The sequence below is a fragment of the Plodia interpunctella genome, chromosome 6 (genome assembly GCF_027563975.2).
Source record: "Plodia interpunctella isolate USDA-ARS_2022_Savannah chromosome 6, ilPloInte3.2, whole genome shotgun sequence".
Taxonomy (NCBI): domain Eukaryota; kingdom Metazoa; phylum Arthropoda; class Insecta; order Lepidoptera; family Pyralidae; genus Plodia; species Plodia interpunctella.
In genome coordinates, this window is record NC_071299.1 from 2,039,671 (window position 1) to 2,064,081 (window position 24,411).

General features: G+C 33.8%; 1 protein-coding gene across 1 annotated transcript in view; it reads right to left on the bottom strand.

The window, feature by feature from the left end:
* The window catches only part of spz5 (spatzle 5), a 36,534-nt gene extending 17,632 nt beyond the window's left edge, over window positions 1-18,902 (bottom strand). The window contains exons 1-2 of the mRNA XM_053746896.2: window positions 18,790-18,902; window positions 10,109-10,176 (exon numbers count right to left, since the gene is read on the bottom strand). Coding sequence (XP_053602871.1) covers window positions 10,109-10,159 — 51 coding nt within the window. The 5' untranslated portion in view covers window positions 10,160-10,176; window positions 18,790-18,902. The remainder of the gene's footprint in view (window positions 1-10,108; window positions 10,177-18,789) is intronic.
* Window positions 18,903-24,411: the final 5,509 nt, after the last annotated feature.

Genomic DNA, 24,411 nt, shown 5'->3' on the forward strand with positions numbered 1-24,411 from the left:
GTCACAAGGTCACGGCCTTATGGACGTACCAGTGTGACAGAGCCTACGTCACGTTACACGGTTTATTTAATTTTGAATTCTATGTAGTATAATCATCCGTTTTAATGATAGAATGACTTGCAGTTTAAGGATACGTTTTTCAAAAAAACTAATTGAATATCCTTCCGTTCATTGTAGTTCCTAAGATACAATGAATTTAACAAAATTAATAAATATTCATAGTAAATCTAAATGTAACAAAATTAATAAATATTCATAGTAAATATGCTATTATTATAAAGAGGTGAGGACGGTAATCTCCGAAACTACGGATCCGATTTCATAAATTCTTTCACCATTAGAAAGGTACATTATAGGTTACATTTTATTTCAAAATTCCCACCTGAGAGAAGTACATCTAGTATCTTATAAATTTATTAAATGCCGTTCGTAACTTGAAAACTTAACTGAAAGAAAGTATTAATACTTTCTTTCAAGTAAAATTATTTATTTAAGGTTTTAAGACAGGCTACGAATTTTGACATACAAGAAGCAAATATTTTAAAACTTCTCTCGAAATTTGAGCACACGCGAATTAGTATAGTATGCATACACGGTACCTATGTAGGACATACCTTCGAAATCCTATAATTACGCGTGCCATACACATACCTGTAGGACATACCATCGTGCTTGTGCCCAAAAACGCACTTGACCAGTTTTATATGTTACCTACATAAAGTCGATTCAAAACATGACACAGTTACAATTATGAGCCTCAAATTATGCATGCGTCGATTCCAATATATCTATTTCGGTGAAATGTTCCGAGTTCCGATCGAGATCCGGTTGGCGCGCGAAAGAATGCAGATTCGCCGACATTTCATCCCACTTCCTACTGATATAATACCGCGAAAGTATGGATATTATGATTGAGTAATAAATCACGACAAAACTGATTGTATTCTGATTAATTTATAGGGTGGTTCGCACAGCGTTTCGACCGATACGGCCGCGCTGTCATTACAACCTTTAAAATTTTAACAAAGATAGGAGATAGTTTTACTGTCTGCCGGCCGCAGTGGTCAAAACGCTCTGAGAAACACCCTATAGCGGGATAACTAGGCTTGTGGTACAACCCTAAAATAATAATTATCTACATCTTGCATATAAACCGACAAATTACGTTGGGAACAAATGTTTGACTATGCCGCCTGGTAGAAGGGGCAAACCCAAGAAGTGCTGACTTGATTTCGCTAAAGGCGTGCCAATGGCCTGACAACTAGGGATGAGCGTGCGAAGAGGAGGCGAAAGTAGGAAAGCGGACGCTTAATGGTCCAGAAATAACCCAGAAAACGCACAGATGAAAGAGATATATGCTTCTGCGGAAGTCGTTCAGGGCAACTAAGGATAAAATGTGGTCGTCCCAATCAAAAGGGACCTTATGGCGGCTAGCACTTAGGTTTTTATTACCGTTGTCTTGTATTGGAACAACGGTAATAAAGACCTAAGTGCTAGCCGCTATACGGTCCTTTTTGATTTGGATGACCACAAATGTTCTAGAATATCGTACGACTTCATATTCTATATAATATTCAATATATACATGTTCATATAAACAAATATGAAGAAAGTGATTATCTTATACTTTCTTATTCAAGTAGAAACTATGTATGTCTGTATTAAGTTAATTGAATGAAAACAAGTACGTAATACAGTCAACCGTGTTTAGATCTTGGCATTGATTTTATAATGGTTATCATTGCCGTAACAAAGCTGTTAAAAAACTATATTACGGCTGACCTCTGATTTGAAGATTTATTACATGTCCTGCTAAAGTATTACGTTATATGATTTAAGAAAAATGGCGAGCCGTCGCGACGTTTGCGCCGGCGCCACCTGGCAGCGCTTTCCATTTACATTTCATTGTAATTAATCAGTCTAGGCTGAACGAATACATAATTGTTTAATTTCTAAATGGCTGTGTTATCATTAAGTTCATATATATAAAACAGAATTTATGAATAATTATGTCTTGAATTGTCGTCTTAGATCGTAATCAAGATTCTACTCATATTTCTTAAAAATAAATTATGTTTTTAAGTTGTAGTAGTTGAAGCAAATCGATCACAATGTTTGGTCTTCCGAATATTATTTTGTTAACCTTTATTGTTCCAAGTAAAAACATACTTATAAACAAATGGCGAACTTAATGTTAAATCTGGTTCTCTCCTAGCTAACCGTATGGAAATAAAAAATAATTCATCCAACCGTTTTGGTGTGATTGGATAACAAACAAGCATACTTTCGCATTTATAATATTAGTAGAATTAGGATTTCAAGGTCTGATAAGTGATTCAAATAAATGACAATTTAAAAAAGGTTATTTGTGTAATAAAACAAACATTATATCGTTTCATACATTTCATGCTCGCATGTTTGCGCAAGCGCACATCAATGGTGCAAGTGTTATGAAATACGCGTAATTGAATGTTTGCAATTTGTGGACTTTGAGGATTTCCATACGGTACTGTTTAGTATCAATTTTATAGAGTACTAGCAACCCGACCCGGCTTCGCACGGGTGCTATGTTACGCATGTTATATACATACAATTTAAAAACCCACATCAAAATCCTTTGCTAAGTTTTAAAGATCTAAGCATACATAGAGATAGACAGCGAGAAGCGACTTTATTTTTTACCAAGTAATAAAGTATTTTGTACGAAAGACCCATTAAATACTTAGATGTTTCGACTATAAAATCAACCGAAACCTTTGATTTATCGAAACTAGAATTATGCATCAATAGTGACGTAGATACTCGTTACTATTGATGCATAATTCTAGTAGATAATAAATTAAGATATATTTGCTGTCTATAAAAATATCATTAGTTATTTAGGATCGGAGCCGAAGGTTAAAAAATCACGGTAAAACTAATATTAATAAAAGGATAATTCTCAAACATATACAATATCGTAAATAATATAATAATAGTAATTCTTTATTTCGGACACAAGATCCATACAACAAAATATCTTCAGGCAACTGATGGGCCTGAAGCGCTATTGTAGCGCTTCAGAAATGTTTACAGAAGCCCGAGTTGACTCCTTTCATGCCATCCAGAGAAAACGAATACCGTTCTTCATAGACCGGATTGACCGGTGTAAAAAGACTATCATCAGTTAGTTGTCTGGCAGAAAGACTTATGACGACCTCAACATATGGGTGTTGGGTAAGGTTACCCCATAAACTCTTAACTTGATACTTAAAAGGTATTTAATTTATATTTTCAATATATTTTTTTAATGTTCTATGTTTTTATTTTATTGTCACTGTGTTGTTCTATATGTATCTTGTGTCTAAAATAAAGAATTAAACTGAAGATTGGCACACACATTGGCAATTACAATATAAAAGTACTTACTGGACATGTGTCTCCGCTTATACATTCTCAAAAGAGTTTTATTTTAAAAGTTTTCTTATGTTTAACCTTAATTATAAAGTGTACATTTACAACTTCGAATGTGGTGTGACGAATGCACAAGATCTTTAGTAATTTGGTATTTCCGTTTATGAAATGAGTTGTGAACACTTCTTAGAAGCAATGTAACCTTAAGTAGACAATGTAGTGAGGTCGCTTCGTATTCGCGAAGGTTTTGAAAGGATCAAAAGTCCCGTAGAGACTTATATAATTTTACTGAATGTCAAAGCATTTCTCATACAAGTATTTTACATGAAAGTAATTTTTGCCACAAGCTTTTATCGTCTTCTGAAAGATCTTTTTTTAAGCCCATGTCCGTGCTGTAAACGGTCGAGGAGTTTCCTCGTTTGGAGCCGATTCGGGCTGCACCACCCGGTCATGCTTATCATATGATAATGTATTGTCATAGAAACAGAAGCGACGAGCGTGCAACTCTGTAAAACAACGGTCAACTGGAAGTAGGAAAAATCTAATTTGCAATATTTGATTACACACAACAGGACAGGTGAAACTAAATAAAAGCTATCAAAATTTAGACCATAACAGTCAGAAAATGGCAAATTTAAATGTATTTATTTGCTCAAACAATTACGTAGGAAACAAATGTCTGGCTTTCCCACCTGGCCTGGCCTGGTAAACCCGAGACGTGCTGGATTGATGTAGTCAAAGATATGCGTGCCAATGGTCTGACAACTAGTCATGCCGACGAATGTTCGAAATGGAGACGAAAAAGTAGAAAAGCGCACCTGGACTCCAACGCTCAATGGCTGAGGAAAAACGGGGAAAAAGCTCAGATGTTAGAGAGAGATAGTAAGAAGGGAAAATCATACGCTGTTTTTCTCGTATTCCGCACGCACGCCTCATAATTTTGTTGACCAGTCCGGTACAGTATGTTTCAACTGCCACTTTCTTATTTACAATATTTTGATACTTAGGATTAGAAAGTGTGGGTTATTAGTTAATGTCATGTCTTCAATTTACAACTTAATGTCTGGCCTTATGAATTATATTGATGGTAAAATTAATACAGGTCTGTATCAACCATAAACCAGAATATCGAATCGAGCATATTACATTTTATTACATTGATTTTTACAAAAAAAAATACTACATTCGCAAGAAGTAAAACATCAAATTTTGTATACAAAATACAAAGATATTTTGAAAAAAAAAGAACTAAAATAAAGATTATTTTATTACTTTTAAGGTATGCATGGAAATACAACATATAATTCTATTTCTGCTATTTACGAAATACTAAAAAAAACGTTTGCCATAAAATCTTTCTTTCAGTAAAAGTAAACTTAACACAAACTCAATTAAATGAAGAAATCAAGTAAAATATGATTGAGGTAGCAAAATTAGACGATATTCTTTAATAGGTACAATCAACCGCACAACTTACCTAGCATAGACCTGTATGCTGCGGTAATAGAAGCGAAATTGTAATCAACCTGGGTAATCAATCTGCTGTTGACCGTACCAATAAGTCGTAAGGGAGAAACGAGTTCAAGACAACATTTCGGTAGCATATTATATCAACGACCGTAACCGGCCTGACACAGGGGTCAGAGGTCAAGGTTGCGATGACCTTTGGACTGATTTTGAGTTTATCTGTTAATGAGAAAGTAGCTATATAATAATATAACAAAAATTCATAGCATAATCTATTAATGAAATATATCGAAGTGAGTTTGAAACCAACATATATATTTTATCACTTTATTGCCATACTTATTACATTTCAACAATATTATACTTATTTATAGGTACGGCCATTATAAATACACAATTTGTAATAATATGGCAAAGGAATATCTCATCTCAGCTTCTGTTTTCCCCAATAATAATTTGTGGGAGATAACGCTGATTTTCAGGCACCCCTGTCCTTGAGATTTTATGCTAATAAGCAATGTAATATAATAATGAATCATAAATATGCTTAAAACCTTGTGTTCTTGAAGACAAGGATAGGATATTTCTTATCATAAGCAATAAAATAAGTATTTGAATAATTTCTGATTTGTGCTTCATTATTATTGAATTATCTTCAAAGTATTTATATCAATAATTAACTACGATGGGACTGTCATATGTTGGCAACAAATCCCTAAAAAAATCCTCTAATTTGATAAATATACAAAATATCATGACTGCTCAAAATTGTGACGTCACTACGACACCACTGATATACAAGTACAAGATCTATGTGAATTGTAAAAGTTTATAGAAAATCAAATGAATATTCGATTTTCCATAAGCGTATTTATACACTGACTTACAAATCAGCTACCTAAATAAAGTTCATTAACCCGATCGAAGTAGATCGATCGTATTTATAAATCACAGAATGCATAGCCAAATATGTCGAGGCTTCGAACGCGGACATAACGTATTATGATCACAAAGATATGACACTTTATAAAATTGATCCGTATACATTGCTGGTCAACAAAGAATATAGAACTATACGTTCTGTTGTTTCGCAGTAGCAGATGCGGTAGTATTCATTTATTTCATGTTTATCAATGTGGCGCGTTTGCACATTGCATAATCGTACGAACGAGTCTCATTTTGGAAGTCATTGGTGTCACCTGCAATAAGTTACGGCTGTTTTCATAAAGTGCATCGTAATAATCGATTTTTGTTTCTCGAATAGATTTTTTACTCGATTCTTTGATTGATATTACCTTTTCTAAAATTTAGAATGAAATGTAAATTTATGAAGTACATCGCAGTAGTTATTCTTTTTAGTAGTTGTACTTTTTTTTACATAAATTCAAATATTTGATAAGACTGTAACAAGATAGTGGTGAATAATCCTGTCTCATTCATTTTTCACATTTTTCACACTAAACAGCAGTGCTTGCATTGTTATGTTTCAGTTTGAATAGTACTGTGGCAAAAGACCCCAGGCCACATAGTCACTCTCTTTCATCTGAGCGTTTTCTGGTTTCATCAGCAGCCGTTGATCGTCAGAGACCAGATTCCGCTTTCCTACTTTATCGTCTCCACTTCGCACGGTCGTCGGCATCCCTAGTTATCAGACCATGGGTATTATACGCGAGTGCTTTAACAGTTGGTGAAGCTGGAGTCCACTTCTTCTTCACACACAAAAAATAGAATCTGTGCTCTCCGAGAAATAATAGGAATTAATTCAATTCGTGTGGGCGAAGTTAAATGAAATGAATAAAATTTATTTCCAGACAAACACGATACAAGTACAAATTAATAATGTATTCTTAGCTCGTTATTTGTTTTTTGTTGTATTTAAACTCTGTTTAATCCGTTAAAGCCCTTGAGCCGTTCTGAGATATAACTATAATAAGTTACCATGAGCTAAATTTCACTTGCCTTTTCAATAATAATCATCGTTTCGACAGGTGACAATCCGACAATTCATTCCATGAAAATTTGCATTAACAAATTTCATACGATGGAAAAAATTTTCGTCAATTCGTCACGACAATTTCACATATATTATTCCTGTCAACTAAATGGTATTTTGACAGCGACAAGTTGACGCGAAAAAGATTTTCATCCAGCACCTTGAACAGTCGAATAAAGTACTTATTCGACTTATATGCATATTTTTGATAATCGCGTATTCGATAGCTTAGTGAAGAATAAACATATTCATATATAACATTGTGTGGAAATATACAAGACAAATAATTATAATACATTAAAATAATCAAAACATTTTGGTCAAAAACTCTTCCAATGAATAATAAAAATTTTTCACTAAAGATAATCTAAAATTTAACTGAACTCACTATTATACAATAAAACTTTTAGCTCCATAGCAAGTTTATTACAAAATCGAATAGCTTGAGAATGTGAGCTATAATTTACCATTAATAGCTAGGGTATAACTTTTACAGAGAATATTTTTGTCCGCGTACTTTCACATTATCTTCTTTCTTCTTGAAATTTATATTCATTTATATGCTTAGCAAAATTCACATTTTGCTCATATTTTCATATAATATTCATTTCATATAATATATTTATTATAATATATTTTCATAGAATATTAAATGCGTTATTAGCAGAATGTCCAGTTCGCTAAATAACTCGCAGAATATCGAATTGTTATTACAACTTGCTGTTATAACTCAGGTGTTCTTTGAGTATTTATCCTATTGAACAGCTATCCAAAAACTCTTATGAAATAAAAATAGCATTGGTTTGAAGAGAATTTCAGAAACCTTGCTACGAACCACTTATTTCGTTCGTCAATATTCACAGTGTACTTATGTTTACCATATTGAACTTTATTTTTTTATACTATTATTATAAAGAGGTAAGCGTTTGTGAATTTGTATGTTTGAGGCGAGTAATCTCCGAAACTACTGCAGGCGTCCAATTCCATACTAAATACCCTATTAATAATAAATATTACGCATCGTTTAAGCTAAAATCTGTTTTCATGACATAACATTTCATGACTGCTATGAATGTTTTGGAACCCAGGTCCATTACTCGTTTCTATTGCAAGCTTTATATCAACGCAAAGAAAAATGAGCAATGTACTTCGAATCAACACGGTCATAGAGAATATCTAGTGTTAAATTTTTGTGGACCAAATTTTATTTGTCTAAATAGATAGCTCCAAAGCCTTGCTATCAGCCACTTGTTCCTAGCGTGTGTCAATAGGTGTCACACTCGTGTCAAGTGCGCGTGCGCGTGTCGTGATGCAATGGGTCGCAATGCCAAGCACGAATTTGGCTAAGTACATGGAAGAATACGCGTGTTTGGCCATCATATAATGTATTTTCTTATTATTGGTAAGAAAGTAAATCTGAGTTAGACCTTCCTCAAAAATCCTTATATTTTCTCTCACTTGAGTATGATAAGATAGTCAGTGAGACACGTATCTCATTGTTTATGATTGCCGAAAGTCTAGTGTGGAAATAATTTCATGCAAGTTTGTATAAGTAATACATATTGTGTGTATAATAATGATATGCCGTTCCCATATTCTCCCATATTCTATTATCGAGCAACTTTTCTCATTCCCTTTTCTGGGAAAGTGTTCTGGAATCATTGATCAATAAAATAAATATATTAGGACAAATCACACAGATTGAGCCAGCCTCAAACTAAGTTCGAGACTTGTGTATATATATTAACCCATAAAAAATACGTATATAGATAAACATCCAAGACCCGAGCCAATCAGAAAATGATCATTTTTCATCAGGACCCGACCGGAGATCGAACCTGGGACCTCTAGATTCAGAGTCAAGTTCTTTATATATATATATATATCTAAATTTCAGTTAATCCCAAAGGGGGTTGATCAGGGGTTGATTCATCATAAACAGGCGGCCAGTAGTAAAACCACAGCTAAAATCTTCAAAATAGAAGTGTATTTTTTACGCCATATCGGGCTTTATCACGGCCGAGATGCAATTGGGAACATTGCGATAAGGCATTTTAAAATTAGTTCGAGGGTTATGGTAACATTATTATTAAAAATAATGAAAAATTAATGCAGGTTATTGACCTTTAAAAATTAAGGTTATAGCAACGACTAATTTATACCACGTCCGTCAAAATCAAACGTAGAATAGTACAAGTGACATTTGTTTGAAGAACGTAGTGAAATTTTATGACAAACAAGCAAATAGTACTTCGATTCTAAAGCTTAATTGGCAGTAAACATATGTACAGATGTGTGTGTGTGTGTTTATATGAGAATACAGCCATTAACATACGGGCAGAATCGGTTTTACGAAATGAATATGCGTGCTCGTCGAGCGGGGGATCTGTAACATCGCTATACTATAGTTTTAATTTTAATTCTAGCTATGCTTAATTATATACAAAAAAAGGTTATTATTTCTTTTTTAATAAATATAAAAAATTCTTTTAATCCATGCCCGTAACAATTCGAAAATTTGATAATAATAACGTTACCCAACATTGAACATACTTATTATTCAAATCTGATCCTCCTAATATATATTTGGTGGCGCGTTTAATTCTATTTGATCGCGTTTAAAACATGTGATGGATATAAAATGATTTGTCTTGATTTGTTTCGGACAGATAAATTGATTATTAATTCTATATACACACCCCAGGGTGTCTTTCGTAAGTATTATTTTTAAACTAATTAAAATATAATACATTAACCTAATTAAATTTGTAAGGAATATTTTGATAAATGATTTTATTTATATATATATATATATATATATATTATAGATTTGATAGATTAGAATAAGAAATATTTTTTATCAAATAGAGACCGAGACCTTTTTCATAAATGTCTTTGAATTTAACCCAAATGTTATCACTGCATAGTATAAAACAAAGTCGCTTCCCACTGTCTGTCTGTCCCTAAGTATGCGAGTTCTTTAAAACTATATAGGTTACATATAATTTATTATGGTTTTACACTAGTGAATTAGCATGGGCCGCTAGTAAATCATATTTTTCTCCGTTTTTTTAATTCTATTTTTAGGTTCAGTATACTCATAATACTATTTTCATCATATTCATATTTATATGTCAAATGAGATTAAATATTTTACCATCATCTGAAAAGATAAGTTTATTTATTTAGTATTTTATATCAAGTATCTTATTTGGTACTTACATTCAAGCAAAACATTAATTAGAAAGCACTCACCAATAAAAATGTCCTTAAATGTAAAACAAGTCTTTTCATTTTAACAGCCATCACACCGCCACAATATTCTGAAACAAAAGCAAAACGATTTTGTAGTCAAAGTGAAAAATGAATGAAGTCAATCAGTTCCTCCAATTGAGCTCAAATCACACAGACTGAGCCAGCCCCAAAGTAAGTTCGAGACTTGTGTTATGGGATACTAACTCAACGATACTATATTCTATAACATATACGTATATAGATGAACATCCATGACCCAGGTCAATCTGAAAAAGATCATTTTCCACGTTGACCTGACCGGGGATCGAACCCGGGACCTTCAGTGTAGCAGTCCGGCATGGTGACCATTAGGCCACGGAGGTCGTCATAATAAAGTCAATCAATCAAAATAAATATAACTCTTAATTATTTGTCATTTAAATATTTTTAAATGTGAGTTGGTTCAACGACTTATTAAAACCCGGTTCGCATGTCGAATAGTGCATGTGCGAGTGTTAAGAATACGTGTTATTAATACTTGGACTCGCACTAATCGAATTTAGCAGCGTTGTGCACTTTTTGTGATGGTTAAAAAATGTTAAAACTCGCGTCAGGACACGTGATCGAAAATTCGTAAGACGTCAAAAGTGCACAAAGTTAATATTCAAGTTTTCACATCTGTCGGCACTCCCGGAGTGCAACATGTTTTTATTTATTAGGGTTTTTTTTTCCTTTGAGCGAATGAACCCTAAACAAGCCGTTGGTGTCGTAGTGTTACGTGTGCCGTAAACGCCAACGGATTATCTGCCCTATGAAGGTCGCATTGCGTTAGAAAACCCATGGTATTGTATTGCAATATTACTTACAGCGAATATTTAATATGGCTGCGGTGAAGTTTGTTGCGCCGCTTCTTCTTCACCTGCGCTTTGGAAGCCGGCAGTAGAATTAGTTTAAGTAATTTTTTTTGACGTCAATAAGTGATGTATATCATCCTAAATTGAATAAAGAATTTTGAATTTGAATTTAGGGACGTGGAAAAACGCAGAAAAAGTACACGATTTTTTTCAAGGAAAATGTTGGAGAAGAAACTGTTTTTTTTTTTTAATATCCGGAAGAAACTATCTATCTGAAAAAACAAAGGAAACCTCAGTTGCTTGAAGTCTATTTCAGTTCTCAAGTCTGATCTAGGAATGCTGTTGTTTCCTGTAGGCAAGCCTTGATAGGCTTTTCACATCGCTTCGCACGCGCGATTCAATATTATTTACCTGAAGTCAACCTACATGGCTGCATGCAACATGTCTAGCATTGCCCAATGATGCATCAAATGAACTGTCGTCAAAGCCACTTCACAGTTAGTTCTGTTGTGAAGTCTTTGCACAATGATTATTTTAATTAACGACACCTAGAATTAGTAACCCTCGACAACAAACATTACAGTTAGGTCAGATGAAAAATGATATTTTTTAGGTTGGTTGGTTTTTTAGGTTAGGGTCTTGGATGTTTAACTATATAAATAATAATACTATCCTATAATCTCATTTTTGTCCATTTTTTCACTGAAATATTACATATAAACCGACCGAAGCGCGGTTAACCAGGTAATATTATCTCTTCTTCATAGTCGTATTTCCTCATGGCTGAGTGTCGTGGTCATCACGTGGAAAGAAACACAATAACTTTCTTGGCACTATTAATGGGCATGTAAATGTGTGTGATTCGGTTAGTCATTGTGTGCGTGCGCAGCGGAGCATATCGCGGCGCATCGTTTGGAAAACACGCTGGGAAAAATTCGTAAAGCTTTGACGTGACGTGCATCGAGGATCTCAAAATTAAGCCGAGTTAGTTGTGATGACGCTTCGGAACTTTAGATGGTAGGGAACCCTAGGGGTGTACCCCGGGGCTTCGCTCGCGTGGGAATTTCTGTATGATATTACAGGTTATATTCTACCCGTGTACCAAATTTCATAACAATTGCTCCAGTAGATTTTGCGTGAACGAGTAACATACATCCTCACAAACTTCACACAATTTTTTTTTCTAATACAGAGATTCGCATTTTGTAGGGAAACTAGACCGATTTAAAACTCAAAGTTTTATTATTTTTTATTGTCATACTATGAAATGATTGCTAACACTAATGTCACATTTTATTCAAGTCACTTAAAGGTATCTGACATGACTTTTACTACTATACCTACCCCTATCTATTTTTATCACTTAATGATGTCGGTATTTCCTGTTATACTTAAAAGGAACTCATTAAACCTTATATAAAGTTAACATTTCACTCAAATTCGATACCTTTAAATTGGTTGATTACTTCCAAAATGACTGTACATGGTATCAGAAGAGATATATTTTGATATAGGTACATAATTATATTTTTTAACACCAAGTTAAAATTTCTAGGAAGTTAAAGTTCAAGTTGTCTCAACTCTCAATTGTACAAGGGTTAATATTCTAAACGCGAAAGTGTGTGTGTATATTTGTTACTTTTCACGCAAAATCTACTGGACCGATTGTTATGAAATTTGGTACACGGGTAGAAATTACCTGGAATAACATATAGTGTATTTTATCCCGATATTCCCATAGAAGCAAAGCCTTGGGGTGCAGCTAGTATAATTATACATACAATGTGGATACTGGAATAGGACTGGTAATAGGTACTTTTATCCTAAGTTATATAAAAATTATCGCTTGTAGACTGATGAGCATTAAATTTTATTTTTAAAATTAAATCTACTTAACTTGGACTGAAATCTCATTTCTGTGGGAGTTTAATGGGAGAATATAATATAGAGTGGCGTTATACTAGGGCGGGAACCACACGCCATATCAATGTCTCCAATGCGATTGGAAAGATTTTTGATTGATCGATTGAAGACGTTAAGAAATAAACTTGATAAGAGTAATTTTTTTTTGATAATATTCCTATCCAAAATATTCTTATTGCATAGTTACGCTTGCAAATTGTCATACAAATACAAATAAACGCAGAGTGAACGTTGTATATTGCAATAATTTGGACAATGAGTTTCTGTACGGTCAGCAAAGATAATAAAGTAATGACGATTTTTTTTTTCTCAATCTATCTTTCGGTCTTTACGCTTGTTCGCGCAATACACAAAAACTCTTCAATGGTATTTGTTCAGTTTTCATACTTGTATGGTACCTTAAAATTTCATTATATACTATATAACATAATTTATATATATATATATATAACATATATAAATTATGTTATATATATATATATATATATATATATATATGGTATAAATTATTTTTTAACAATAATAAGTGTTGAGTGTGATAATTCCCTCACTCGGTTTTTTAGACTTTTAAAATGTGTTTGAACATTCGGATAGGTACTTTCAAATTCGAATTCAAAATTCTTTATTCAATATAGGATGATATACATCACTTATTGACGTCAATACTCGATTGTTACAAATTATTTCGTTGATTGCTTCAATGAAAAAATAAACTAATTTGCTGACGGTACAGTCCTTAAGCTAACAAGGCGGGCGACATAACTTGCAGCCAAGATTCGAACCCACGATCTCACCTTTCAGAAGCCATTATCTGCTACTATAGGTACGTGAACTGTGGCATTTCCTTGTACTGTCAACAGTACGTCAACCTAACCAAATTCATTGCAAACTCGCCGCTATTACCGCGCCATAGAGGTTCATCATAACTTGATGTGCTGTTGACTGTACACAAAACCGTTTCAATATTTACTATAACGAAAATTAATCGGTAAAATAAATAGTGAAAAACCTTCTTATCGAGTGTGCTATTCGTAACACAGTGATGACAGATATTATTTAAGTTGCCTAAAGGCATTTAACATGACTTTTACGACTACCTCACAAATGTCAGTCTATTCACAATGTGCAAGTTTCCTCGTGTTTTCTTTCGCCGAAAGCATATGGTGCTCAATGAAAACTTGTATTAATATAAACTTCATGAAGTTCTTGCAGGGTTACATGATGTGCTGTTGACTGTACTTTGTTGTGAAATAATTTTCTCTTTAGCTATATATATATATATATATATATATATAAAACTCTTGCGTTATTGAGTGACTGACTGACAGACAACGCACAGCCGAAACTACTGGACGTAGGTAGCTGAAATTTGGTGTGTAGGTTCCTAGGACAGTATAGGCAAGCACTAAGAAGGATTTTTCTAAAATACTTACGGGAAATGGATTTTTACTCACATACGAAGTTGTAGACAAAAAGCTAGTCGGTGATGAAAAAGACCAAATTACTAAGAATAAAACTCTTTACAAGTTATGTTTCCCTAGATTTGTTTTCTTGGCTTCACTTTTTCTTGTATTGGTATTAGTTAAAAAATGGTATTAGTATTCTTATATAATATAATAAATACGGACGACTGTATTTTTTTTTTTTTTTTAATATATTTTTATATTGTCAACTGTTTTTCATTGACTGTACTTAATCAATAAAATCCAGGCCTACCATCAACTTTTACATTACGATACCAATGCAACTCAGTTCTCAGATTTAGGAACTTAAAATTAATCGCATTCATACTAAAAATTAAGACGACGTTACAAATTTGCTATGCAGATCCCGAACTGGATCGCAATAGGAGATGATGGTAAGACCGGAAACAAACGATAATAATAATTAGCAGTGGATCAGTTTTGTGGAAGAGACCGGAAACATGGAAGACATTGAAGGATGATAAGAAAGAAAAATATGTTGATTTTTTTCATTGCTACATAAAAATTGCTTGAGGGAAATGAGCGTGAGCGTTGAAGTCTTTTGTATGGAAGACAGCTGTGAGTACTAAGTTTTTTTTCTATGACAATTTCTTAGAAATTAATATGAATTCCGTTATATACTTTTTTTAAAGCTATAACATGTCCCACTGCTGGGCAAAAGCCTCCCCTCTCTTTTTCCATGTGTCCCTTTGTTTTTGTCTATGACCATTTCTTACAAATAAAAATTAATTCAGTTATATACTTTTTTAAAGCCATAACATGTCCCACTGCTGGGCAAAAGCCTTCCCACGCGTCCCTTTGTTTGGTCTTCTCCATCCAGTGTCTGTCGAATGCCCTGAGCTCATCCGACCACCTAGTCCTAAGGCGTACCTCGCTTTCTGTACCCGTCAGTTGGAATCCAGGTTGTAAGTATATGGCATCTCTCAGACAGCATTCGGCAAAAGTGACGTTATATACTTAATTATTATAATTTTATATATTAATTAACTAGGATAAAAGAATAATAAATTACACCTAAACCTTACTAAGGAATCCCAATGTGAAACCCAATGAAAACGTCATGGCACAAAATGTCCTTTTCTCACAATGTCCTTTCTCATAATGTCTTTTTCTCACAATGTCCTTTCTCATAATGTCTTTTTCTCAAAATGTCCTTTTCTCAAAATGTCCTATTCTCAAAATGTCCTTTTCTCATAATGTCCTATTCTCAAAATGTCCTTGTGTGTTTTTGATGATAATTTAGATAAGCAACTGATTAAAACAGTTTTTTTTATTAAAAGGACGTTTTGAGAAAAGTACATTATGAGAAAAGGACATTTTGAGAAAGGGCATTCTGAGATATGACATTTCGAGAAAACGACATTATGAGAAAGGACATTGTAAGAAAAGGACACTTTGCGCCAAGACGCATGAAAATCCGTGCAGTCGTTTTTGAGTTTATCGCCAATAACCAGTGGAAATAACTTTTTTTTAATTAAAAATTAAATAAAAACACATAGTAACATAATTCCGGTTCAAATTCTCCAAACAAGCCTAGGTACCAGTTATTTCTGAGAACCTCAAATACAAAGATATACAAAACAATTTAACTAATGAATGCGCGAGTTAAGTACGCGTGACCATATGAAATTATATTATCTTGATTTGTACATTATATGTCTACCTACTGTTTTGTTATTAAACACATACCAAAATATATAAAGTAGCTGACAGACAAACAGTGTCGGCCTTCCATTCCATTTTCCACAATTTCTATGTATGTTTATCTACACATCCCAACTAATATTATTAATGCGAAAGTAAATTTGTTTGTTACCTCTTCACGCATTATCTACTAGACCGATTGTCATGAAATTTAATACACGGATAGAAAATATCCTGAAATAACACACAGGGTATTTTTATCCCGTAATTCCCACGGGAGTGTAGCCCCGGGGCGCAGCTAGTATATATAAAAAAAGTTGCTTCCCGCTGTCTATCCCTGTATGCTTAGATCTTTAAAACTACGCAACGGATTTTGATGCCGGTTTTTTTAATATATAGAGTAATTGCTGAGGAAGGTGTAAGTGTATAATTAATTATGGTTTTACGGTTGATGAATAAATTGATATAATTAATATTTAATTGCTAATTAATATGTATTACCTTAATAGAGCGGAAGATAGAATGTAATCAATTAGTGTAATTAAATTAAATAATGGCACTTATTTCATTAAATCCTTATAATATACATGGATAAATGTAAATTAAAAGGATTTGTTAGGTTTAGGCCTCAGGAATCACAACATCTATTCGTGAAAACTGCATGAAAATCAGTTTCTCAAAAAGGTTTTGAGTTTATCGCGAACGTATGTAATATGTATTGTAATATGTATGCAAGGGTATGGATTGGTATATTAACGAAGACGGATCCAGCAGTACTGAGATAGTATCGGCGGAAAACCCGACAAACAGACAAAATATCATTATAGTTTTATAACCGACAAACTCGTAAAGTGTTATCTTAATTATTGTGCCATTGAACTTGGCTGCGGCAAAGTTCTGAACCTGAATTTTATGGTTAAATATGGTCAATCAATCTGTGCTCTAGGGTGCAATCGGCTAATAACTGCTTTGTTTTTTAGAATCTCACTGTTTAGATAGCACTGCGGTCTGACTTTTTTTAAGTCGTCTAAACGATTTTGTCTTAGTTTTCTTTCATAAATAATATATAATAATCTATAATAATAATCACTTAAAATTTTAAACGTAACTTAAGTTAATCTAGATTGATTTCTAAACTGATGAAGTGCAAAAAAATATCGCATTTGTAACAGTCGCTTTATTTTTGTATCTATATAATTATATTATAATAAAGAAGGAAAATGTTAAAGTCTAAGACGATTTTGCAGTAATGAAAAATGTGTATGTTTCTTAATTATTAAAACAATATAAATTTAGTAATATTGCACATAATGCCATATTTTATTAATAATACCTATATCAAATTCAAATTTCATTATTCAATTTAGGATGATATACTGATATTTGATGTTGACGTGAAAAAACATTTACTTAAACTAAGTCTACCGCCGATTTCCAAAGCGCAGGTGAAGAAGAAGCGGTGCAACTCAAAAAAAAATATATAAAAAAATAATAATAATAATATATACTATTATTATAAAGAGGTAAGCGTTTGTGAGTTTGTATGTTTGAGGCGCGTAATCTCCGAAACTACCGAACCGATTTCGAAAATTCTTTCAACATTAAAGAAAGGTATGTTATCCAAGATTGCTATAGACTATACTCAAAATTCCCACAGGAGCGAAGCCCAGGCAACATCTAAGGGTGTTAATATTTCCAATCAACCTTCATTATATATATCCTCAAATATTCTAAAAACTAATCGACAGCTGAAATTATTAGCATATGTAAAGTACCGTGCAATATTTCTACAAATTATTTCTTAATGTTAAAGCGACCCATTAGCTAATTGTCTGCATCTGACCGACGTTGCATACACACTAAAGTTTTAGCTCATGTTTCTACATTTTATGATTAATTACCATACTGTAATCAAAAAATCAAAGTCAAAAATTATTTATTAACTTTAAATAGGTTACTATAATATGGTTTAAATAGGTTACTATATTATGATTACGGTGGTACAGTCAACAGCACATCAAGTTACCCTGCATGAACCTCTATGGCGCGGTAATAGCGACGAGTTTGCAATGAATATAGTTAGGTTGATGTGCTGTTGACTGTACATGATGTGTATATTACAAGCTAGATAAGCTTGTAATATACACATCATGTACAGTGTATATATATATATATATATATAGCGTGCAATTTTATATGTCAATGTTTACGGGTCAAAAATTATTTTACTTAATAAAAACATTTATCATGGAGCCACTAAATAAGCCCGTTTGACAAATAACTTAAAATATGGTAATGGTTATGAGATAAATCTGTAATGCCTGATAAAATAAACTTGAAGTCATTTCCATTTAACTCTTGTGAAACACAATTTTTAATCTGTTCGACATGTTACATAATGTCAATTAGATACTTTATCAGCAAATAATAAAATCAAGATTCCGGTCATTTTGGTTGCAGTATATCATGCTATCTTAGTCCGTAGGTTCCCCCACGTTTAGGAGAAGTAAGGGCTTATGTCCCTATGTACTTTGACGTACTCCTGGATGAAAGATTTGTTGAGTAGATAAAGCGATCTAAATAATAATCATATATATATTTTAACATGTGATAAATTAAGTCCAAATATTTTAGGTAAATTGTCTTGTTCATCATACGTTGGTGTGATCGAACTAGTATAGAATGAAATTGATTGAAATAATGAAAACTATTTGAAAATAGAAAAATAAATAGTAAAAAATGTATTTGACTGTTTTACAGATTTGAAAAAATCCAAATGCACATTTTTGTAACCTACCGTTTACTTCACCCACTACACTAAACACTAGCACTCACATCGGCGGGCGGTAACTCGCGCATGTTCGCGTTGCGTGTGCGCAGGTCAGAGTCACAGTTAGCACTGACGCGCCTGCGCCGGCTGTCGAGGATTAGTCTGTCACATTATGTCTGATCAAGGATTTGTATAGAGCTGCTGAAGCGCAGATTTTAAAGATGATTAGGTAGAGTGGTGAAAAAAAAAAAATTATGTATGATGTAATGCTGGCTGCAGAAGGCAGTTCAAGGAGCTCGTTTGCTCTCTCTCTCTCTCTCTCGTTCGGGCATGTCCCGGTTGCATTCGGTAATATGACGTGAAGCCCAGAGTAAGCGTTAAAGAATAAAAGTTAAAATTTTGATATTTTGCTGTGATTATAAAATCGACCGCTTGCCTGACGTCAACCCCATATTATATGAGTTTACTCTCAGTTTCTTACCAAACAGTCAGGGGCAATCCCAACTAGTAGACTCGGGTTGACTCGAACCTCCTTGGGAATTGTCTGAGTGAGTCCGACACATGGATTAAGTAAGTACTTTGCGGAGTACTAACTTAATCCATGTGTACTAATTCCATTCCATATATAACGTTTAATCATTTTATTTAATTCTGTCTTGCTGTGAAATATTACATGAAAAAATCTGTGTATATTTCTAAGATAATTTGAGATCATAATTATTACACATAAAAACGAATATTATGACAGACCTGCCGTAGATAAGTAATGTTTTGAATAATTTGATCACACTAAAAGAACAGCTGTCACACTAGAAAACCTCTCACCAAGCCCACGCCTGTCATAATCGAACCAACCTACTTTTAAACCAAAGAAAGTAATACCAAAGCTGACATATTGTTGTCCTCACGCCTTATCATTTTCCTTCTCCTTCCCACACGCATTGACACCTGAGACAGCGATCAAATTAGTGTAAAGTGGTCAATAGCACTATTAATTATAACGCTTGACAAAAATAACCACAGAAACCACAGAATACTTAACATAGTACTTACGAGATCCCACTTTATGCTGTATTGTACAACGCAAATTCAATTGATGTTATAATATGTAAGTACCTCGATAAGTATTAAGATGACCTCGGTGGCGCAGTGGTAAGGTTCTTGCCACTGAACCGAGAGGTCCCGGGTACGATCCCCGGTCGGGCCATAATGGAAAATGATCTTTTTCTGATTGGCCCGGGTCTTGGATGTTTATTTATATATGTATTTGTTATAAAATATAGTATCGTTGAGTTAATATCCTATAACACAAGTTTCGAACTTACTTTGGGGTTAGCTCAATCTGTGTGATTTGTCCTAATATATTTATATACCTATTTTGAGAAATCCACTACTTTTGTAAAATGTCAAGGATGAGAAAGATGTACTAGAAGAAACATTCAAATGTATGCTTCCAGTATGAAGCATACATTTGAATGTTTCTTCTAGTACATCTTTCGAATCCACGATGGCACGCACAGATGACAGCACAACAGAATTGTAATATACCATATATCTAGGTCCATGAGGACCATTGCTATATCTCCGTCAAAGATTACAGCAGTTTTAGGAAGATTTCATTACAGCAATTTTTTTAGACTTACCTAATTAAAGATACGAGATAGCTACTTTCAGAGGTTAAAACGATATTATGACGTAACTCAAAAACTTTTGTTTCTAGACAGCGACATTTTAAGTGAATTTAATATTTGCATTGTTTTTAAATGGAATTCCCAAAATTTGGAAATGTTTTACAAGTTTCGAATGTACCATAGAAATCACACGTACACAAAATTATGTACAAACGAGTGCTGATGACATTAAAACATTTGTTTTATTAGATATACCTATATCTACGTAGAAAGTAGTTTATCAATATGAAATATATAATGTAATATCAATATTTTATACAACCGGGCAAGCAAACAGGCGTGCGGCCCACCTGATGGGCAGTCATCTAATTAAACTTATATATCGAAACAAACATATATCTACACACTTATTTGGTTGAAAATTTTAAAAGGGAAACATTATGACAAATTACTTATGTTTCAGAATTTTATTTCAGCAGTGGTGGTTTCAAAATATCCGTAACTTTGAGGAATAGGTACTATTATAATTTAAAATTGATATGAAAAAATGCTTGTGAAGATATATCATCTTTTTATTATTTAAAATTTATTGCACAGCATAAAAGTTAACAATAGGTAGGCTTAATTGACGACCTCGGTGGCGCAGTGGTAAGGTTCTAGCGACTGAACCGAGAGGTCCCGGGTTCGATCCCCGGTCGGGTCATGATGGAAAATGATCTTTTTCTGATTGGCCCGGGTCTTGGATGTTTATCTATATATGTATTTGTTATAAAATATAGTATCGTTGAGTTAGTATCCCATAACACAAGTGTCGAACTTACTTTGGGGCTAGCTCAATCTGTGTGATTTGTCCTAATATATTTATTTATATTTATTTATTATTTATTTATTTAATGCCATAAGCCAGTCAAAGCTTGGGACCCAATAGAAGAAGGCAAAAGGGGTGATGCTTTAAAAAAGCAATTATAAACAAAATATAAACGTCATCATCCACAAGCCACAAGCAGTCCACTGCTGGACACAGAGTTATCCCAGCCTTCCACAAAAACCGATTGAAAGCAACTAGCGTCCAGACAGAAGGTCTTCGCGCTGTCATTACAATTTTTCAAATTTTAACAAAAACAAGAATGAGTTTTACTATTTAAAAGAAGACTTTACATTAATTATTAGTAATTTCAATTTTATGAATGATTGATTTTGGAAATGATTCCTTCCTTCCTCAAGAAAATTGACGGATTGTAATGACCGCGCAGCCGCAGCGATCGAAACCACCCTTAATTAACTACTTTATTAAATACTTTGCATTTTACAGTTAGTATTTCCAGTATTTTGAAATCAGTTCAGCACAACTGATTTCAAAATATTCGAAACCACATTTCCACTTTTTCTCAATTCCTAACTGTAGTTTTAATTGACAGCTGATTCATAATAATATATTTAGGCACATTTTGTGCTTTTGAACATTCCTTTAAGTATGTCATTGGTTTTTCCCAACACTTATACAGTGCCAACCTATGTCGCAAGATCTAAAGTGTTATAAAATTAATCAAACTCAGTATTCAAAGCGTAACCTTCATGAAATCTGCTCTGGTTCCTTTATCTGCTAATAAAAGCCACAAACGGAGTTAATATTGCTTTCTCTTTTTATTCAGACTGCCGACGTACGCGTCGTGAATTATAAATATCATCTTTGCAATACGCTTCTGATTGTGTGTGTCCATTATACTCATTTTAAGCGGAGATATTACGCTGATTATCTTTCTTACTCAATAAATAAATATATTAGGACAAATCGCACAGATTGAGCTAGCCCCAAAGTAAGTTCGAGACTATATTATGGGATACTAACTCAACGATGCTATATTTTATAACAAATACATATATAGATAAACATCTAAGACCAGGGCCAATCAGAAAAAGATCATTTTCCATCATGACCCGACCGGGGATCGAACCCGGGACCTCTGGGTTCTGTGGCAAGAACTTTACCACTGCGCCACCGAGGTCGTCAATATTCTGATTTTCTTTAAGATTCATTATGAATAGTGAATTATCACACATTCTATGGAAAGTCATTCTGCAATCGTTTGCTGCTACTTGTTTCCAAATAAAAATCTTGTGTCAGTCATTTCTGAGCCCCATCTATTATCAAATTTGTCTTATTTATTAATTTTTCCAAAGTGAAGGTAGGACCACTAAAGGGTACCTAAGCCATTTAAGCTTGGGTACCTACCTCTAGGGATTCCACCCGGACTTTCGGTGGTGGTGCAATAGTTAAGACGCCCTGTGGATCGAAAGGTCTCAGGTTCGTATCCTACTCGTGCTATACGAGTTTGTACGAGATTCTACTTATATGAGTCAGATTGAGACCAATCTGACTTATATAAATAGTACCAGAAGCAAGTGGTGGTCTATGAAAACTACTATATAGTAGTTTTCATTATAGTGAAGGAAAACATCGTGAGGAAACCTGCACACTTGTGGACAGTTTAGTTCACTAGTGTGTATGCGACTACCTACCACTAGATGGCGGTAAGTAATCGTAAAGTCATGTCAGATGCCTTTAGGGGACCTAAATAAAATCTGACACCAGTGTTAGCCATAACACACTCGATATGATGATGATAAGGTTATCATGGTCATTTCGATCTCAGTCCATGCAAAGCATTTGATTTGCTTTATTGTGACTATTTTAAATTTATTTATTAAACACAAATGGCGACAAACTTATTTTAAACGTCACCAAGCATCTCGTGTCGTGTATAACAATGGGCATAAGCGCTCGAGATTCATCGTGACGCAACGTGCGTGGGAACCTGCACAATCGGCGGTGTAACAATCTGTATGCAGAAACTAGACTGACGCCGGAACTCACTTCCGTGTCAGGTATGCAAGAATTGTTGTATTTTATTCATTTTATATGATGGAACCAAGGTTGGATACCCAAAAATTTGGCTATCCCATTAACGAAGAGTCGTTAGTATAATTTGTATCCTCATGGAGAACTTGAGACATAGTTCGCTATCTCAATTTCCCCATCGGAAACCAAAGTTCAAAGACTAATAATAATAATAATAAACTATTCACCATAATAGACCAGACATAACATTACACGACAAACGAAACAAAACAGTTTATCTGATTTATATAGCCGTTCCTAACACCCACAACCTCAGCTCCACGTATACAGATAAGTTGACCAAATATACTGATTTAGCAATAGAAATTAAAACACAATGGCGTGCAGGAATCGTTAAAACTATCTTTATAATAATTTCGTCCACTGGTGTCATACCCACATTCTTACACACAAGTCTCAATATATTAGATATACATCCATTAACTTTCACCCTACTACAAAAAGCAGTTATATTAAACACTTGTCGTATAGTTCGCAAATTTCTTTCTTCAGACTCTTATTCTTTTCAATTGGTTACGTTTGGCCACGAGCTCGCGTATCCAATAAAACTCCTCAAAATTAATTTTGAGTGAAATATAAAAATACAAATAATAATAATAAACTATAATAATAATTGACGACCTCGGTGGCGCAGTGGTAAAGTGCTTGCCTCTGAACCGAGAGGTCCCGGGTTCGATCCCCGGTCGGGTCATGATGGAAAATAATTTTCTGATTGGCCCGGGTCGTGGACGTTTATCTATATATGTATATATTATAAAATATAGTATTGTTGAGTTAGTATCCCATAACACAAGTCTAGAACTTACTTTGGGACTAGCTCAATCTGTGTGATTTGTCCAAAAAAATAAATAAATAACCAGGTATATCCGACTAGTGTGTTGTTTTACATTTATTTCGTGTTATAAGAGCGCGGCCCAATCGCTCTAATAGGTTTCGAAATGGACGTGCGTAGAAACTCCATACAATTTCAGTGTTGTCCGTCGTCCAAACAACAGAGGACAATCGTACCACATTATTCGAAGAGAAACATCGACTTGGCACTCATAGGTATTTCCGAGACCTCGACATTAATTCTTCATTTTCCGGAACTGGGAGATG